At 52.3% G+C, this 14,715-nt stretch overlaps 6 protein-coding genes across 7 annotated transcripts; 2 read left to right on the top strand and 4 right to left on the bottom strand.

The window, feature by feature from the left end:
• Positions 1-116: 116 nt before the first annotated feature.
• On the top strand, positions 117-2,707 carry PV05_09383. 2 transcript variants are annotated; one of them, XM_013455719.1, is made up of 3 exons: positions 117-1,100; positions 1,151-1,496; positions 1,558-2,707. In XM_013455719.1, the coding sequence occupies exon 3, from the start codon at positions 1,793-1,795 to the stop codon at positions 2,474-2,476; it is 684 nt and encodes a 227-aa protein (XP_013311173.1). In that variant the 5' UTR covers positions 117-1,100; positions 1,151-1,496; positions 1,558-1,792; the 3' UTR covers positions 2,477-2,707. The 2 variants fall into 2 exon arrangements, with proteins under 2 accessions (XP_013311173.1, XP_013311172.1); XM_013455718.1 differs by having other exon boundaries at positions 117-974.
• A 13-nt stretch (positions 2,708-2,720) lies between these two features.
• Positions 2,721-6,187, bottom strand: PV05_09384 (uncharacterized protein). The gene is made up of 2 exons (XM_013455720.1): positions 5,980-6,187; positions 2,721-5,930 (listed from the first exon to the last, which is right to left on the bottom strand). Exons 1-2 carry the CDS (start codon positions 6,065-6,067, stop codon positions 2,920-2,922), a joined length of 3,099 nt encoding a protein of 1,032 aa, XP_013311174.1. The 5' UTR covers positions 6,068-6,187; the 3' UTR covers positions 2,721-2,919.
• A 376-nt stretch (positions 6,188-6,563) lies between these two features.
• Positions 6,564-8,786, bottom strand: PV05_09385 (uncharacterized protein). The gene is made up of 6 exons (XM_013455721.1): positions 8,208-8,786; positions 7,877-8,158; positions 7,550-7,830; positions 7,176-7,496; positions 6,955-7,128; positions 6,564-6,897 (listed from the first exon to the last, which is right to left on the bottom strand). Exons 2-6 carry the CDS (start codon positions 7,977-7,979, stop codon positions 6,622-6,624), a joined length of 1,155 nt encoding a protein of 384 aa, XP_013311175.1. The 5' UTR covers positions 7,980-8,158; positions 8,208-8,786; the 3' UTR covers positions 6,564-6,621.
• A 660-nt stretch (positions 8,787-9,446) lies between these two features.
• Positions 9,447-10,026, top strand: PV05_09386 (uncharacterized protein). Its single transcript, XM_013455722.1, has 2 exons — positions 9,447-9,768; positions 9,828-10,026. Exons 1-2 carry the CDS (start codon positions 9,574-9,576, stop codon positions 9,852-9,854), a joined length of 222 nt encoding a protein of 73 aa, XP_013311176.1. The 5' UTR covers positions 9,447-9,573; the 3' UTR covers positions 9,855-10,026.
• Positions 10,027-11,168: 1,142 nt separating this feature from the next.
• PV05_09387 (uncharacterized protein) lies at positions 11,169-12,476 on the bottom strand. The gene has a single exon (XM_013455723.1). The coding sequence runs from the start codon at positions 12,409-12,411 to the stop codon at positions 11,275-11,277; it is 1,137 nt and encodes a 378-aa protein (XP_013311177.1). The 5' UTR covers positions 12,412-12,476; the 3' UTR covers positions 11,169-11,274.
• A 185-nt stretch (positions 12,477-12,661) lies between these two features.
• On the bottom strand, positions 12,662-14,531 carry PV05_09388 (uncharacterized protein). The gene is made up of 3 exons (XM_013455724.1): positions 14,241-14,531; positions 14,021-14,186; positions 12,662-13,961 (listed from the first exon to the last, which is right to left on the bottom strand). The coding sequence occupies exons 1-3, from the start codon at positions 14,255-14,257 to the stop codon at positions 12,846-12,848; spliced, it is 1,299 nt and encodes a 432-aa protein (XP_013311178.1). The 5' UTR covers positions 14,258-14,531; the 3' UTR covers positions 12,662-12,845.
• Positions 14,532-14,715: the final 184 nt, after the last annotated feature.

The following is a 14,715-nucleotide window of genomic DNA, read 5'->3' on the forward strand; positions in this document are numbered from 1 at the left end:
CCTTGTCAGATACTTTACCTGCTTGGTCAGACCAGAAATTCCGATAAAGGCTGCTGATTGATATCAAGCCAACAATCAAGGCAACTTACCAGTCCACGCCTGTCTTCGCAATTATCATCATATTCTCTGCTTCGCTCAAAGTTAGCGGCATCGATATCCTTTTCATACCGCGGTCCGGTTGGGACCATTTCAGGCTGCTTTACATTGTTGTCGACCAGGGTCGGAGATCGATGTGGATTATGTCTGAGAATCCTTCAGAATAATCATGGCTGAATATTTTGACACCGCAGTGTGATTCCTCGCAAGCTTGGAATGGCCCTTTCCTAGTACTCGCACGTCAATACTCCGTGAGGGCGGCATAGATTTTACCAGGGTGGAATGTGTAATGTTCCGAGATTCAACCCTTCACTCTGGCACTGGGAAATCGTGGTACATTCCAACACCATCAGCTAAACTGGAGGCTTAAATCATACGACTCGCCGAGTATCTGTTGCAAGGCTGGTCGAGGCACGCGGGGTCCAACTCCCTCAAGACTGCGGATCTGCAACACCAATCATGGAAGCATCCATTCCACTTTGCAATCTGTGTGGTAAAGTACTTGCAAACAGCACTGGACGACGCCCGACGCCGCACGAATAGGTCCTCACAACTGCGAAAATTTTGCGGTTGTCCTAACAGAGATACGCGTTGCCGATTTACAAGTGTCTTTCTTCATGGTTCAAGAGGACCTTTCGCGTGGATTTCTGCTTATGGAGCACACGAGTGTACCAGTATCTGATGCCAGGTCCTCAATTCACCTACGGTCGTCCACCATCTTCAATTTCCCTAGGACTTCATCCGAGACATATTGCATCGCCAAACTTTTGCCATGTTCTGGTCCTCCAGTTGCTCGTCCTTCCACCATCTACAACCATCACCGTCTATGGCTTTCACACGTTCTGTACCGTCAAATTGTGATACTTGTTGCACGCTAGGTAAGAGCCCTTCGCTTATCCAGCAGAGAAAAGATATATATATCTCCCGCATCCCTCGCAACTTCGACTTGTGTTCCTTCCTCTATTCAAGCCTCCTTAGATCCCTTGAAGTCTTACCCTTCCAAAGTACGTCCAAAGATCTTACCCCAAGTGTCACAACTAAATATATATTCCAGGACATGGGTTGATTTATCCCTATTACCGTCACTGCTGCCAGCATGCTCCTCGGCAAGTTGTGGGAATGGGAACACATTGTTCCAGAGCCGCCCAAGGACAAAACCCCAAGAGATCATGCCGTCCGCATCTGGGCTGGGATGGACTTCAACAAGGCGAACAGCAAGAAGAGCAGCTTAGCAGGCGGAATCCCGGAAGTCGTGCTGTGGAATGAACGTGGCGATTACGCAGGCTATGCCTACAACGAGGAGAAGAAGATGAAGGGGGTTGGCGAGGGTGATTTCCACGACGTCCTGGTCAACTACGAGAACCACAATGCTCGCGCACCATATGTCCAACTGAGAGCTTGTGAGTTCATTCTCCCCATTGCAGACATCATTACAACGTGGAAAACTGATAAAAGGCCCAGCGAGCAACGACGCCATCTGCGTCTCGGCCGTCCAGGTCATGTATCCCGACGGTGGCACCGAGATCCTTCTCGGAGATGTCCCGACCAAACTCTGTGGCTGGACAGGCTACAGATCCATGACGGAAATCCCCCTTCCTGGCAGCGATGGATCAACCACATACCAGCCCTGGTGTTTCCGGCTCGACGCCGACGACTCGTATGGAATCCCGGCGAAACTTGGATCCTTGGCAAGCACATGCCCAAAAGTGTCAGTTTCCACATCAAGGACTTTGACGGCAACGGCACCATGGAGGCGTACCAAAAGAACCCGGACTTGATCTGCAACAGCGCGCCCCGCCTGTATGCCAGCAACGACAAGCCCGACCAGCTTCACATGTTCTATCCGCCCCTGGTCTACCACGGACCCGATGCGAACAATCTCGACGAAAAGACCGTGGACAACTACGCTCGACCGCCATCACCGGTATATTGGCCCATGACAGAGAAAAAGCCGAAGCCCAAGGAGAAGAAGCTTCCCGACGACCTCTACCGTTCAGTCAAGCAGCGCGCCTCGGACGGTGATGATTCCGCCGCCGAAGCCGAAAAGGGCCCCAAGTTCCAGGGGATGCACGAACTCTGGTGGACTCTTTCCAACAGCACAATGTTGGACGATACCGCCACAGTTCTCTGCGGCATGCCCAATATCGACGGTCCCCACTGGGCCAGTCTGTATGATCGTAAATTCTGCAAGATGGACGACCATACCCTGTGGGATCTGTGTGACGAGACAATTCGGTCCAACTGCTTCGACATTGAAGCCCAACAGCTGTGGGGTGAGGCAGCTGTTGCTGCAAACGATAGTAGTGCTGTGGGCCCGCTGGCGCTGATGGCGGCGGTACCAAGCCCGATACTGAATTTGCAGTATCGCTTGGATAGGTGATTTTGGTTCCGGGGTGGTCTGGTCTGCATACCTCCGGAGGTGTCGCTCATGGATGGCGCTCTGGTTACGCTGGAAATTCTTGCGCCGCATTAATTGAAGCTTTTTATGTCTCACTTGATCAATAAGTTGGAGTTGAATAGTGTCATCGCAAAGCATTGTTGTTGAAGAGCAATGTTCAATCATTGAGCCGGGGCAGACGAGTCGTTTGATAGCAGCCATATACAATCAATCATTAAGAGCTACTTGGGCTTGGTCATAAGTATCTTACATCATCACCGTACAACGCCATTTTGTGACTCAAGGCTGTGCATTCCACACTGTGAACCGATAACACCGTTTTGATGACTTTCTCCAGATACCGCTCAACCTCGCGGATCGTGCGGCATGCGGCCACCTTCAACTCACAAGCATCACAGATCAAGCAAGACAAAGCATTGTATCAGTCAGAAGTGAAGATCTTCCAAAGCCCTTCCTAGGCCGCCAGCTTGTCCCGGGGGTCCAGCATGCATGAGAACATCCGGCGCGGAAGCGATATGTGTCAGGGCTGACCGCCGCATGGAGTCGGCTCGGCTGGGTGCGCCGCTATCAAAACTCGGCGATCGTGTTATTGGTGAACGATCAGCCAGGTCCGGACCGATCCTTTCGGTGCCCAGATCGTCGGGTACATCTGATCCGCCCATGTTTCTTCTGTACTGCCTCATATAGAAATCGGCATGCCTTTTGAGGTCGGCCTCAGTTTGCGTCACGACGGTGCTCATGAAAATTGACAAGCCGTCGGCAGTCATGCGGGTCTCCGGGTTTGTGTCCAACAGGAGTTCAATAGCTTCGAGCACTCTCAAAAAGGCCCTCAGTTGTGGACAATGCTTGTTTTTGAGTTCGTTTATTGCCTCCCTGACGGCAGGCTTGAGATGATAATGTCTTGACATTCCCCTTTTTTCTTTGTACCAAAATCGGTCTATTCTAGCAGTGCGATTTTGGCCAGGAAGGCTGAGACGAGCGGTTGCAAAGCCTCTCCGCCCTTCCTCCTGAAAAAAGCCGAATAGCCACAGCAAAAGCTCGAGGTAGACGCAACCAAGAGCCCACATATCAAACGGCCGGGAAGTCTTCTTGTTCCGGGATTGGTCGGGCGGCCAATACGTTTCTGTGCCAACAACTTGAGGATCGCCCACGGAATGATCTCCCTTGGGTTCAGTGAATACACCATGGCCAAAGTCTGTGAGCTTCAGTACCGGGTTCTGGTTTGGAGCCTTTTCGAAGACAAGGATGTTTTCCGGCTTAATGTCGTTGTGTCGTCCCCACAGATAGTCAGCTTCGGGTTTTGGATCGGACAAAGTAGGTCGTTTGAAGTGGTGCACATAGAAGATGGCCTTGGCGAGCCCGTCCAACTGTCGCAAGAACCAGAGGACATGCGGCCTGCTCAAGGGAGGACTTTGAACGTTGTTTATATATTCCCGCAGATTGCATCTTGCCAGATCATAGAGAATGTAATGTGCTGTGTCCTGGCTCCAGGTGGTGAGATGTAGTACAATATGTGGGTGTGGATAGTCGGCCAAGGATTTCAAGATGAGCTGTTCACGTTCGAAGGCCTTAGGATTGGAAAATTGCTTGACAGCAAAAAGCCGTTCAGGGCTCTCGTAGCTCGTGGTAGGCGCAAAGAGGTCGTGCGCGGGTCCTAAGGTCGCGGCTCGTGAGATAGCATTGTGCGCGAGATTGATCTTGACTGCGTACACAGTGCCGTAGGCACCTCTACCTAACGACTGGCGCGTGGCGCAACCTTGCCCGTCATCGCCCCCAACGTCATGTAGGGGGAGCACCTTTTCATGGCTAAGTTGACGATGCTGATAGTCGCGAGCAATCTTCTCCGCGAAAAACATGGGCAGGCAGGTGATCATTTGCTGTATCGCATGGCTGGTACAAGCGCCCCTGTTGCACACCATGTTTTGTTTCGGCCGAGCGTCCAAGGTATCCTGGCAGTTGTGTCGCTCCATCAAATGCTTAAGAAAGTTCATCTCCAAGCCACGATAGATGCAGATAGCGAACAAATTCGGTGCGTGACTCTGGATAGCCTTGATGAATTCGCTTCTGGACTCGTCGTCGACAAATTGTAGACTGTCGTCGTTTCTGACAATGTTTTCGATCACCTGACGATTCAGGAAGACATTCAGATCGCGTCGGGGTATATAGTCCTTCTTCAAAAAGTTCTTTTTGGTCTTTCTTTCGAGCTCTCTCTTGATCATGGTTGCATAATTCCGGGAATAAGTGCCCTCCTCGACTTGTTGTGGTGTTGGTCGTTTAATCTGGGCGAAACCGTAATCCCAATAGACTTGAAGATTGACATGTTGATAGGGGTGTTTGGCTACGAAGTCACAAACACCGCGAATGGCTGCCTCGCCTAATTGCTCATGGTCTTCAACAAACGATACTTGGCTGTTATGGTCAAGGCCAGTGGAACCCCTGACTTGGCAAGTCCCGTAACGGAGATACACATCTTGCGTCTTCAACTCCTCATGAGCATGTTGAAGTTTGCTCATGAAAGCATCGGGGACCAGTCTCTTGTAATTCTCCGGATCCGTCCAATGAAAGTCTTTTACCTCCTTTTCGGTGAATTCTTTGATCTCCTCGCCTCCAAAGGTAAGGTTCAGGGTGACGGGAATCGTATCCGGGAAGAGGGGACCGGTATGTGTGTCCTCGGTGATGTCGGGAGAAGGTGATCTTTGCGTACTCGATGATGATCGAGATCGTGATGGGGATTCACTGGTTGTCGACATCCGCAAGCGAGAATGGTCTCGTGGCTGGTGAAGACCGCCAACTCGATTTGCCTCATTCATCTGCTGAACCATATCTTGCATGGTCGGCGCGCGGGTAGGCGGTACTATATTGACCAGGATGTCGGGATGATTCGCTGATTCCTCATCTTGCTGGTGCTCTGAAACAGCCGAGGACGAAGGTTGACTGGAGGAATGACTTTCGATATCAGTGCTATCGTTGATGCCCCCTGCCAATGGCGACGGCGGGCGATGATGTGAACTGCGTCCAGCTATGATCATTTGGGCCGCACTCCGCGGCGCACTATGCGAAGGCTGCACATACTGTCTGGATCTGCTGTCGCTGCTCGATCTCCGTGATGAGACAGCCGCCTGTTGCAAGGCCGGTCTTTGTGCTAGGCCATCCGCCTGCGGTGAGGTGACTGGCTTTCGTGATGAGGCGTCCGCCTGTGGTAATCCTGATCCTTTTGTTGATGTATCTGCCAGTGGCCAGGTACGCTCTGGTGAATGGGATTTGGAGGTCCGTGAGTTTGGAGGCGAGGAGCTAACAGCATGCTCTGCAGGACCTTCCTCGCTTTCAGCTTGTTGAGAGGTGTCCGGTGCTGCCCGGACAGGTGACTTCAAGTTGTTGTAGAAGGTCTGCACCGAATCAAGTTCTGGACTGGGTTGGCCAGGTTTCGTCCAGGATGCTGTTTTGGGAATTCAGTCTCAGCTTGCGTTTGAGCGCGAGTCACTTACCCTTGGAACGTTCCCGACCGAAGAATGGAAATATGCTCTGAATTCGTACGTAAAACGGTTTCTTGGATCTAGACATCGCGGAAGGCATGTGCCTGGTGAGGCGAAGAGGTCGACAAAGTCTGGAGAGGCATCAGGCTGTAGATAAGGCCTTCATCTGCTGGAAGTGTTAAAGCGATTCCGTAGAGCCGCATGTACTTGACTAGGATCCCAATACACCTCCGCTCTCCAGCTCAGCTCTCGAGGCCATGATCGTGCTTCGGTCTGGGGGTGAAAGAATGGTGGCGCCCACTGCAAGTGTTCAAACAGGCCAATCCAGCCCGGCTGTGCAGATATTGTTTCTTCTTGTGTCACACAAATGCCTGCGAGATTGGCTCGCGCACAGCACTAATACTGCGCAGCTGCGCACCCATCGCCTATGCTGGTCACAGGCTGTACTGGACAAGCGAAAAAGGTGGCGAAATTTCTCGAAAACGCCTAGCGGGCTGAGGTTATGCATTAACTCGACATAAGCGGCAAGCCACCACAGGCAGGACACAATCTCGCGTTGGTGCAGGACTTTTGCGGCAGACAGCCTTATCGTGACGATAAATCCGACCGGTGAAACATGGCTCACCAAGTCGACAGCATTGTGTGGTGAACCTGCTACAAATTGTTCATTTCTCGATCGATAACATCAGAATGTCGCCGCTTCCACTTTTGCGTCGTCGGGATGCGGTTGAATCCTCTACTGAGCAAGCGCCACCAAGTTGGTGGAGTTTGGTAGACAAAACTTTCCACGTAAAACCACCAGATGTAAATAGTGATGACGGTCAGAGGGGCGGCTACCGCCAGAGCAATCCACCAGTTCCTGGCAACTGTGAGCACGGGTGAACCATTCCCGTTTCTGCCAAAGTCCACGAATGAAGTCGAAAAGAAATTCTCGAGCCAACGTCAATGCCTTGAGAGCCAAAACGCTATAAGGAGGAAGGGACGTACCAGCACAGCGGTGGTGGGAAGGTACACCAATGTGACAACGGTAAGCACCTTGACAGCAGCTGCATCCCTTGTGCCTTTCACCGTAAGAGCTTGCATGGCCTGATTCTCCCTTTGCGCTTCCAGAGCCAGCATTTTCAGTGTGTTGCCATTACCAAGGTCAAGGATATTGGTGACCTGCAATTGTCAGAAGACCTGTCATCCGAAATGGTGACTTGACGTACCAGAGCCTCAGCGCTGCGTATTCTCATGCGGAGTACATCGGCTTGAGCCCGATAATGACGGAAGTCGCGCTCTTTTTCGGCAATCACTTGGTTGAACAGCTCATTAAGACGTCGTCGTGACGGCTGCGCACGTCCTTGAGATTGCTCTTCAGCGTATCTGGAGTGCTTCACTTGCAATGTCGAGCATATGTCCAGGGATGAATCGACAGCAGTCATAAGATCGGTAATCATATCTTCTAGTTGTTTGAGGTACTGTCGTTCCTCGAGCTCGCCCAAGTGGATTCCGTCGTTGTCAAAGTCCGCCAGGATCGCCTGTTCTGCCTTGCCTTCCAGTCAGTGGTCACTAGTCGCAGACTTCGTAGGGCTACACATACAACATTCCGAACCTCCTCGGCGATATATGAAAGATAGCTCCGCCATGTTGCTGCAGCGGCATTGATGAGGATCAGGTGAAGTGAGAACTGATTTTCCGGAAGTGTGTCATCCCGTGAGGCTAGATGTGAATGCAAAGTCAAGCTCATAGATTTCGACAATGCGACAAAGAGCCACGTAGAAAAAGACGAGCAACGATGGAATACGAGTGCCTGGCGGAGGGAATATGGATTCTTTTCGCCTCGATTGTTGGGCTCGACGAATCGGAGGATGTATGTGCAATCTGGATTGTTAGCAGAGAGTAAACTGCAACTTAGTGCAGCACTTACCAAAACCATTCACAAAGTCAGGACCCTCGTCTGGGTGCCACCTGAATTGTATAGGAGGTGGAGCCAGCTGCATCTCACCGCTAGGACGCCCAAAGCAGCACATGAAGTCTAAAAGGTGAGCTGAGACCTGATATGTCTGTAGGAGAGTTGTGAAGCAAGCGAGACTGATGTTCACGCGGCTCCGTGATGTCTTCTGGTCAACGAAGCTGAGACGCGTGTCAGTGCTCGTCCGTGTCGGTTCGGAATAGTAACCAACAAGATGGTGGTGTCATGCTTTCCCTTCTCCGAGACATTCAGTGCAAGGCTTTTTGAGATTGGGTCTTGAGCTCACATTGTAGAACTCCAGGAGGTCTGCTGGTGAATGAATATCCAGCAAATCCAGGGACCTTGGTTCCTCCCAATCCGGTCCATCGGGCAATGCTCCTGGTGAGGGCGGTTCCTGGCTTTGCAAAATCGGCTTTTCAAGCGCTTTCGTATCGTTGTGATGCTGCCTGACGAAGACTCTCAATTGAATCTGGCCTGAATCGGGAGAAAAGCAGGAATCGGCGCTTGACTCGGTATAGGCAGCTGCCGCAGGCGCCTGATCTTCGAGGAGTATGCGATACAGTGATCGCGACTGTTCCATGAAGCGATTCTCTGCTCTCACACCTTGATCACGTCGCCGTTGTGACGGTCATATTAGTCTAGGACAGCCTTGCCGAGCTCGTGCATGGAGGTCATGATGGGAACATGCAGCCTGATCGGAATTGCTGGCGAGTCCCCAGATGCCGCGGGGCATGAATACGGGCTTCGGCTAACCCAGGGCAGCCTAGAGTGCCTGTGCAGCCTGCGCCTGCATCCATCCATCCATCTTTCTGCAGGTGGCGTCGTAGGCGAGAGCTGAAGGCAAGGAATCTGTCTCAGCCGCGCTGGGCTTCAGGGAAAGTAGTACTGGCACAGCCCCCATGACTGACCATTCATAGTCCTTCTCACGGCATCCTGCAGCCACCCAGTTCCGTCCAACATGCTCGCAAAACAAGAGTCAGCCCTCTGGCTAAAGTGCAGATTGACCCTCGCCAACGGAAGAACGAATGTGGGAGGACCAACCACGAGTTGTGCAGGTCGCGTGGTGCATTGTCACAGGCGGTCGCAAGTCTAGCCTCATGCGAGGAGCTGGTGTCCTCCATCACAACATGGCGATGTCGTCAGGCTGAAGCGTTATCAGTCATTGTGATCGAGTCAGCAGTGCCCAAGAGTCATTGAGGTTGCCTAAGCTTCATAGAAAGTACAGCGCAGACCAGCTGGTCAGGAAGGAGATTTTGACCGATAACGAGATGAGACAGATGATCTTCGTATTAACAGCTGGCACCCAATGAGGCTTCCTGGGCGTGGCCAATTCGGGGGAGGTCTAGGGGTTCTCAGGCTGCAGACTCAGGCTAATAGGCTGACTGGGGGTGGTATCCAGGGAAATGAATTACGGATCCCGCCGTCCTTTTTCGGGGCCGTCTTCAGGCTCACCAGGCCTGCCACGGTCTTGTTATTACTATAAGGCCCGCCAAAGTCCCATTTTGATCTACTCGCTTCACCCACAACAAACGTGCATCTGCAACAGCATTATTGTACCGTGATTATCTACGCCATTGTACGGAGTACTCCTGTGAATACCAGTCATCATCACCAGTACCACCACCACAACACTTGACCACCTTTCCAACATCATGCCCTCAAATATGAGTCTTAGAGCGACAGACTTCAAGAGACCGCAGAAGTTCCCCAGCTACGATATTGATCGGAAGAGACTCGAGAGCCTGCTGGAAGTGCTATATCCACCAGCTGTGTCGGGTTCAATCAGTTACAGAGTGTCCCGGAGACTCGACTACTTTGTCGTTGAGGCCCCCTCATGGTTAAATGATGTAAGTACTGCTAAAGAATGGTATATCGGCACACTGGACCATGCTGACTTGAATAATAGCAACAAATCGAATGCCTTCGACAATGACAGTCCCAAAAACTACACTGAGCAGTGCTCGTGTGAGCTTGTTGACAGCCAAAATCTGGCCGCTACGTTGCAAAAAGTGATTCGCGCAAGGACTCCTTTTCGCATTTCGCAATTCGATAGCGTTTTGAATGAATTGTTCCTTCGCCTCAAATCGGGGTGAAGAAATCCTCTACGTCCCTTGTCAGCTTTCCAGTCTTCTGAATCGGCTGTGACTTGTACGTCTAAGCGACTATTGAAGTTGGGGCAACGGGTTGAATCTCAAGCATTCGTTCGTTCGACAAGAACTGTATCTTCAGGACATTGTTCATTCATCCGGAAGTGTATCTTGAGGGATTCCAAACAACTCTAGTCACAGCATTGACGCGAACAACCACAAAGCTTTCGAGGTCGAAGCCTGCAATCACCGAATCCAGCAAATCAACACCTTCTATGCAACTCTTCCGGCATTCGTCGCAGAAATGGTCGCCATTATGTCGCTTGCCCGTGACACCTGCCCTGCACTTTTCGGTGGTACTTGCGTAACCAGCACAAGCATTCCCCAAGGCGCACTCGAGGCGCACTCATCAGGTGCCGATTTGACTTCGTGTAACATGCTTCAGCTTGACGAATCAATCCCTGGTCGCGAACCGGTCGCGAACCGACGAGGCAGTGCTGTTGACCAATCGCATGTCGCCTCCTTCATAGAGGAACGAGACTCAGCCTCACTGAATCCGACTACTTGATCTGTCCACGTCTGTCCTAATTCTCAGCTGAGAATTCGTGCTCCGGCTTGTCTGTTGTCCACATCTGCCGAAAGGGGCTATCAGAATCCCCTTGACGTTACAGTCCACCCCATCTCGCCCGGTATAGGGTGTACATCGCACCGGCCTTCTGCCCCGACCGATCACGAGGCTGACTCTATTCTTTCGGTCACCTCGCCCATGCAAACACCAATCACTATGACCATCAACCGAAGCAGCACGTCATCAACTCAAGGCTCGTCGACGTCGACTCTCGGCGGCCGCCAACCGCAAAGGGTGTCCAGTTATCGACTCCCACATGACGTCTTGAGGAAATACTTGCAAAGGACATATCCAGGTCGATACAAATTGGAGGTGAGATCCGCAACCACTCGGCCCGGCCTAAGCCTCACGCCGTTACGAAGACGAAGAGTGAGAGTTGACTTTGTCCCAGACCAAATTGGGCTTCCACATCATCTCTGCGCCTGAAGTCCTGTCACAGGTGAGCTGCACAGCCAACTTCATGCCTCAGGCCTATGGCTTGCGATTGACACTAGCGCGATAGGACACTTTGGAAGCACTCATGGAGGAGGAATGAGGGCGGGAAGGAATATGAAATTTTACGTCTCGGTTTTCCGTAGAAACGAACACAGAACCGTACTTCCGAGGACGCGACAGATGTCCATCTTAGCAATTTCATTTCAGAGTGTAACAACCACCTTCCTCGCACTGACTCCTTGCTTCTGCCTGTCCAGCCCGCCCTGAACATAATACAACCCATTACCGACGACCAACTCTTCGGGCGCCGGCTTGAGAGACCGCTCCTGCAACGCAGCAGACACATACTCGTGCCACACCTTTTTCGCGACGATCCCATCTTCCGTGCTGACGATCCTTTCGCCCGAGATCCTGCTCACCTTGACATTCGGTGGTAACTCGTCGGGCGCAGCACCTACACTCGCAACCGTGCCGCCATCCAAGGCATGCAGAACCGCAGCACACTGGCCAACTGTTGTCACCGACCCGATCGCATCGTATGCGCCGACGACAGACCGTCCTTTCAGCAGCGATGCCAGGATCGGGACGATGTCCGGATTGTGATAATCCAAGACCAAAACGGCCCCGAGAGACTTGACGTACGAGTAGTTGGCAGGTGAAGCCGTCGTCACGACATCATAGCCCGATGCCACGGCGAGCTGGATCACGGATGAGCCCACGGAGGAAGAGCCACCCCAGAGCAGGATGATTGGTTTCGGCTTGTCGACGTCGACGTCGACGTCCACCATCGTCCAGGATCCTCGCTCTGCGGATGGTGGACTAGTGGGAGGACTCGTCGAAGTCGAGCTTGACAACCCCACATGGCCGTGGCCATTCTTTTGCAGTTGGGGATACTCCAGATTCAGCGTGTCCTTGAGATACAATCCTGACGCGGCTGTCGAAATGCTCAGCGGCAGGACCACAGCATGCTTGAACTCCAGATCGTCAGGGATCATGGCCACCGTCGCGGCCTTCAGACGAGGGTAGAGTTGGAAGCCGGCATATGCACTTCCCTTGCCCAACGACAACGCGTGAGCAATGACTCGATCCCCGCGTTTGAACAACTTCTTGACATCCTTGCCCACCTCGACCACCTCGCCGGCGACGTCTTCACCCAGGATGGCTGGATACTTGATCCCAAAGCCGCCCCAACTCTGGATTTTCCAGTCGACCGGATTGACGGCCACGGCACGATTCTTGATGATGACTTCATCGGCACCGATTTGCGGGAAGGGAGCTGTTGCGACTTCCAGAGCCGCGTTTTCGGCGGGGATCCAGGCCGCGTAGTTGACTATTTGCATCTCTACAGAGGAGCCAGATTTGGGTTTCTCCTGAGCCAGAACGATCACCAAGAACTTGAATCAACGCATGGAGAAGAGATGCCTCCGCGGATACGGTCTACACCTACGCTATAGCTGCATGACGACATCACCTTCAGGCCAACCAGGAGCTCCGTATGCGTGTTAGTACGAACGAGCAGGGAGGTGGCCGGGATAAAATTCTCCCGGCCTGTGCATTGGTATTTGACTCGACTCGAACAGGTCTTCTCATTGCTCCTTGTCCACACCTTGTCTACTGTGGTACACGGCACATGTGCCTAATCATATCGCCCTGCTGGGGTTGAAGCACCGCACACGCTAACACCATGCTTTCTGGGAATATCCAAAATCCAAAATCCGAAATCCGAAATCCAAAATCCAAAATCCAAAATCAAGCATTAACTAGTACACATCCATCATGATTGCAGCAGAGCCGATGCCTTGATCAATCTCTGCTCTAGTTCGGCATGGAAACTTTCATGCCTGCCGAGGGTCTGGAACCCACCGAGAGGCTTCCTCTTCAGCATATCAGCCACTGTAGATGCGAACGACATGACCTCCCTGTTCAAGGCCATCATCGTTTCTTGCTCCGACGCCTGCAACGGTTGTTGCGGAAGGTGCACCGCCACGTTCTCGAAATATCCCGGCACTGCTTCATAATGGACTTGGTCTTGGAGGAATTGCGACTCCAAGCTCCGTGCGGCGTCCTCTGAGCTGTTCATGTCCATGTCCAAGCACAGGCGTTCGCAGAGACGGACCAGGTGGCTCAGAATGTTGGAGAGGAGTAGGTGACACGTATAAGAGGATCGGATGGTTTTGCTGTGCAGGATCCTTCGCACGGCGGCGTTACATTTCTTCAGCAGTCGAAGCTGGGTCTCCCGAGGCTGGGACTCGTCCGAGGAATGCTTTTTTAGGTGAGCCAACAGTTTGATGCACACGGTCTCTTCGTCTTCAGGAGTCAATGGAGGATGCTCGACGTGTCTGGCGAAGAATGGTGTGGTGGTGTTTGCCGGCGGATAAAGTCTGCGCGGGTCGATCGGAGCCGTTGATCTCGATCCTTGTTTCGAGGTAGGTCGAGTGTCTAGCTGGGCGGGTGAAAGGCAACGGGTGAATTGTGGAGGGCTGAGTGCAGGGGTCGGTAGGCCGTTGTTGGTGAAGAAGCTGACCTCGCTCGTCATTGAGAAACTTCGATTGTTGGCCATTTCGATTGCATTCAACGTTTCGGTCGTCTCATCAAACGTCATGAAACCCTGGTCACCTGCGGCAGCGAACGACGTCCAGTTGGGAACCGAACAAGGTCTCTTGTTGGATTCGTCGGATTCGTGGCTGGCGGCAGGCGAGGGAATGGATTGCACAGAACAAGCAGTACCGTTGACGATCCACGGTTGAGAATTGACGTTGGCAGTCTGGTCGGGAAGCGGTCTCTTTCTTCGCTTTCCTACCACTTTCCCCACTCGAGACTCGCTATAGATGCAGGGCAATCTCTTCTCAGAGCATCGGCGACAGCTTTCCTTGTTGCCATCACACCGTACCTAGAGTCCCAGATGGTCAGCCAGTGGGAAAGAGAAGATGGAGTCTCGACGTGTCTCACCTTGGCCGAGAAGCATTGGTTGCAGGCGGCTCTCAGTTTAATGGGTTTCGAAGCATTCTTAGGGGTCTGCAGTGTTCCAGGAGTGGAAGAGGGTGAAGATGAAGATGAAGAGTCGGCCAATGTTTTAGATGATGGCGAAAACGTTGACGTCGTTGTTGCCGTAGCCCTTGCGTCCGTCAATGAACATGTTTCACACGGGGAATGCAATATCTGTACATACCCATTTTCACAGACCATATTGGGCCAAAATGAAGGGAAGACCCTGGTAGCAGAGATATGAGGGATTCCAACGACAGGTCGCTGAGACCAATCTGGCGGAGGAGTACTCGTATATGAAAGACTCCGGATACTGTGGTGTTTAGTAAAATTGACGGTTGAATGAAGTCAGAAAGGGCAGGAAGGGTCTGTGATAAAGTGACAGATGTTCAATCGAGGTGGCACAGAGCACAATATTGTATATGCATGACAAGCGTGGCCGTTATTTGCTTGAGCACTCAGCGAAGGGCCTTTTGGGCGGTGGCTTTTCCTTTGCATGTTGAACCTGAACAACGAAGCAGGGGGGATATGCAAGCCGCTAGCCCAATTCTCGCGTGGGATACGAGGATTTGCATCCCAACTGGTCGACAAGAGAGGCTAGTCGTAGGTGGAGGATACGGTGGCTGTCAGCACGGAGAACCAGGGCAGGGGGCCCAGAG

The sequence above is a fragment of the Exophiala xenobiotica genome (genome assembly GCF_000835505.1).
Source record: "Exophiala xenobiotica strain CBS 118157 unplaced genomic scaffold supercont1.6, whole genome shotgun sequence".
In the NCBI taxonomy this organism is placed as follows: domain Eukaryota; kingdom Fungi; phylum Ascomycota; class Eurotiomycetes; order Chaetothyriales; family Herpotrichiellaceae; genus Exophiala; species Exophiala xenobiotica.

Bases quoted from the DNA above. Each gene is read 5' to 3' on its own strand.
- PV05_09386 (XM_013455722.1), top strand. From the start codon at position 9,574: ATGCCCTCAAATATGAGTCTTAGAGCGACAGACTTCAAGAGACCGCAG. The intron at 9,769-9,827 runs GTAAGTACTGCT...CTTGAATAATAG, and splicing joins CCCCCTCATGGTTAAATGAT to CAACAAATCGAATGCCTTCG.
- PV05_09385 (XM_013455721.1), bottom strand. From the start codon at position 7,979: ATGTGCTGCTTTGGGCGTCCTAGCGGTGAGATGCAGCTGGCTCCACCT. The intron at 7,831-7,876 runs GTAAGTGCTGCA...CTAACAATCCAG, and splicing joins TGACTTTGTGAATGGTTTTG to ATTGCACATACATCCTCCGA. The intron at 7,497-7,549 runs GTATGTGTAGCC...CTGGAAGGCAAG, and splicing joins CCGAGGAGGTTCGGAATGTT to GCAGAACAGGCGATCCTGGC.
- PV05_09387 (XM_013455723.1), bottom strand. From the start codon at position 12,411: ATGCAAATAGTCAACTACGCGGCCTGGATCCCCGCCGAAAACGCGGCT.
- PV05_09388 (XM_013455724.1), bottom strand. The intron at 13,962-14,020 runs GTGAGACACGTC...CTGGGACTCTAG, and splicing joins ACCAATGCTTCTCGGCCAAG to GTACGGTGTGATGGCAACAA.
- PV05_09384 (XM_013455720.1), bottom strand. From the start codon at position 6,067: ATGCCTTCCGCGATGTCTAGATCCAAGAAACCGTTTTACGTACGAATT. The intron at 5,931-5,979 runs GTAAGTGACTCG...TTCCCAAAACAG, and splicing joins CGGTCGGGAACGTTCCAAGG to CATCCTGGACGAAACCTGGC.
- PV05_09383 (XM_013455719.1), top strand. From the start codon at position 1,793: ATGCCCAAAAGTGTCAGTTTCCACATCAAGGACTTTGACGGCAACGGC.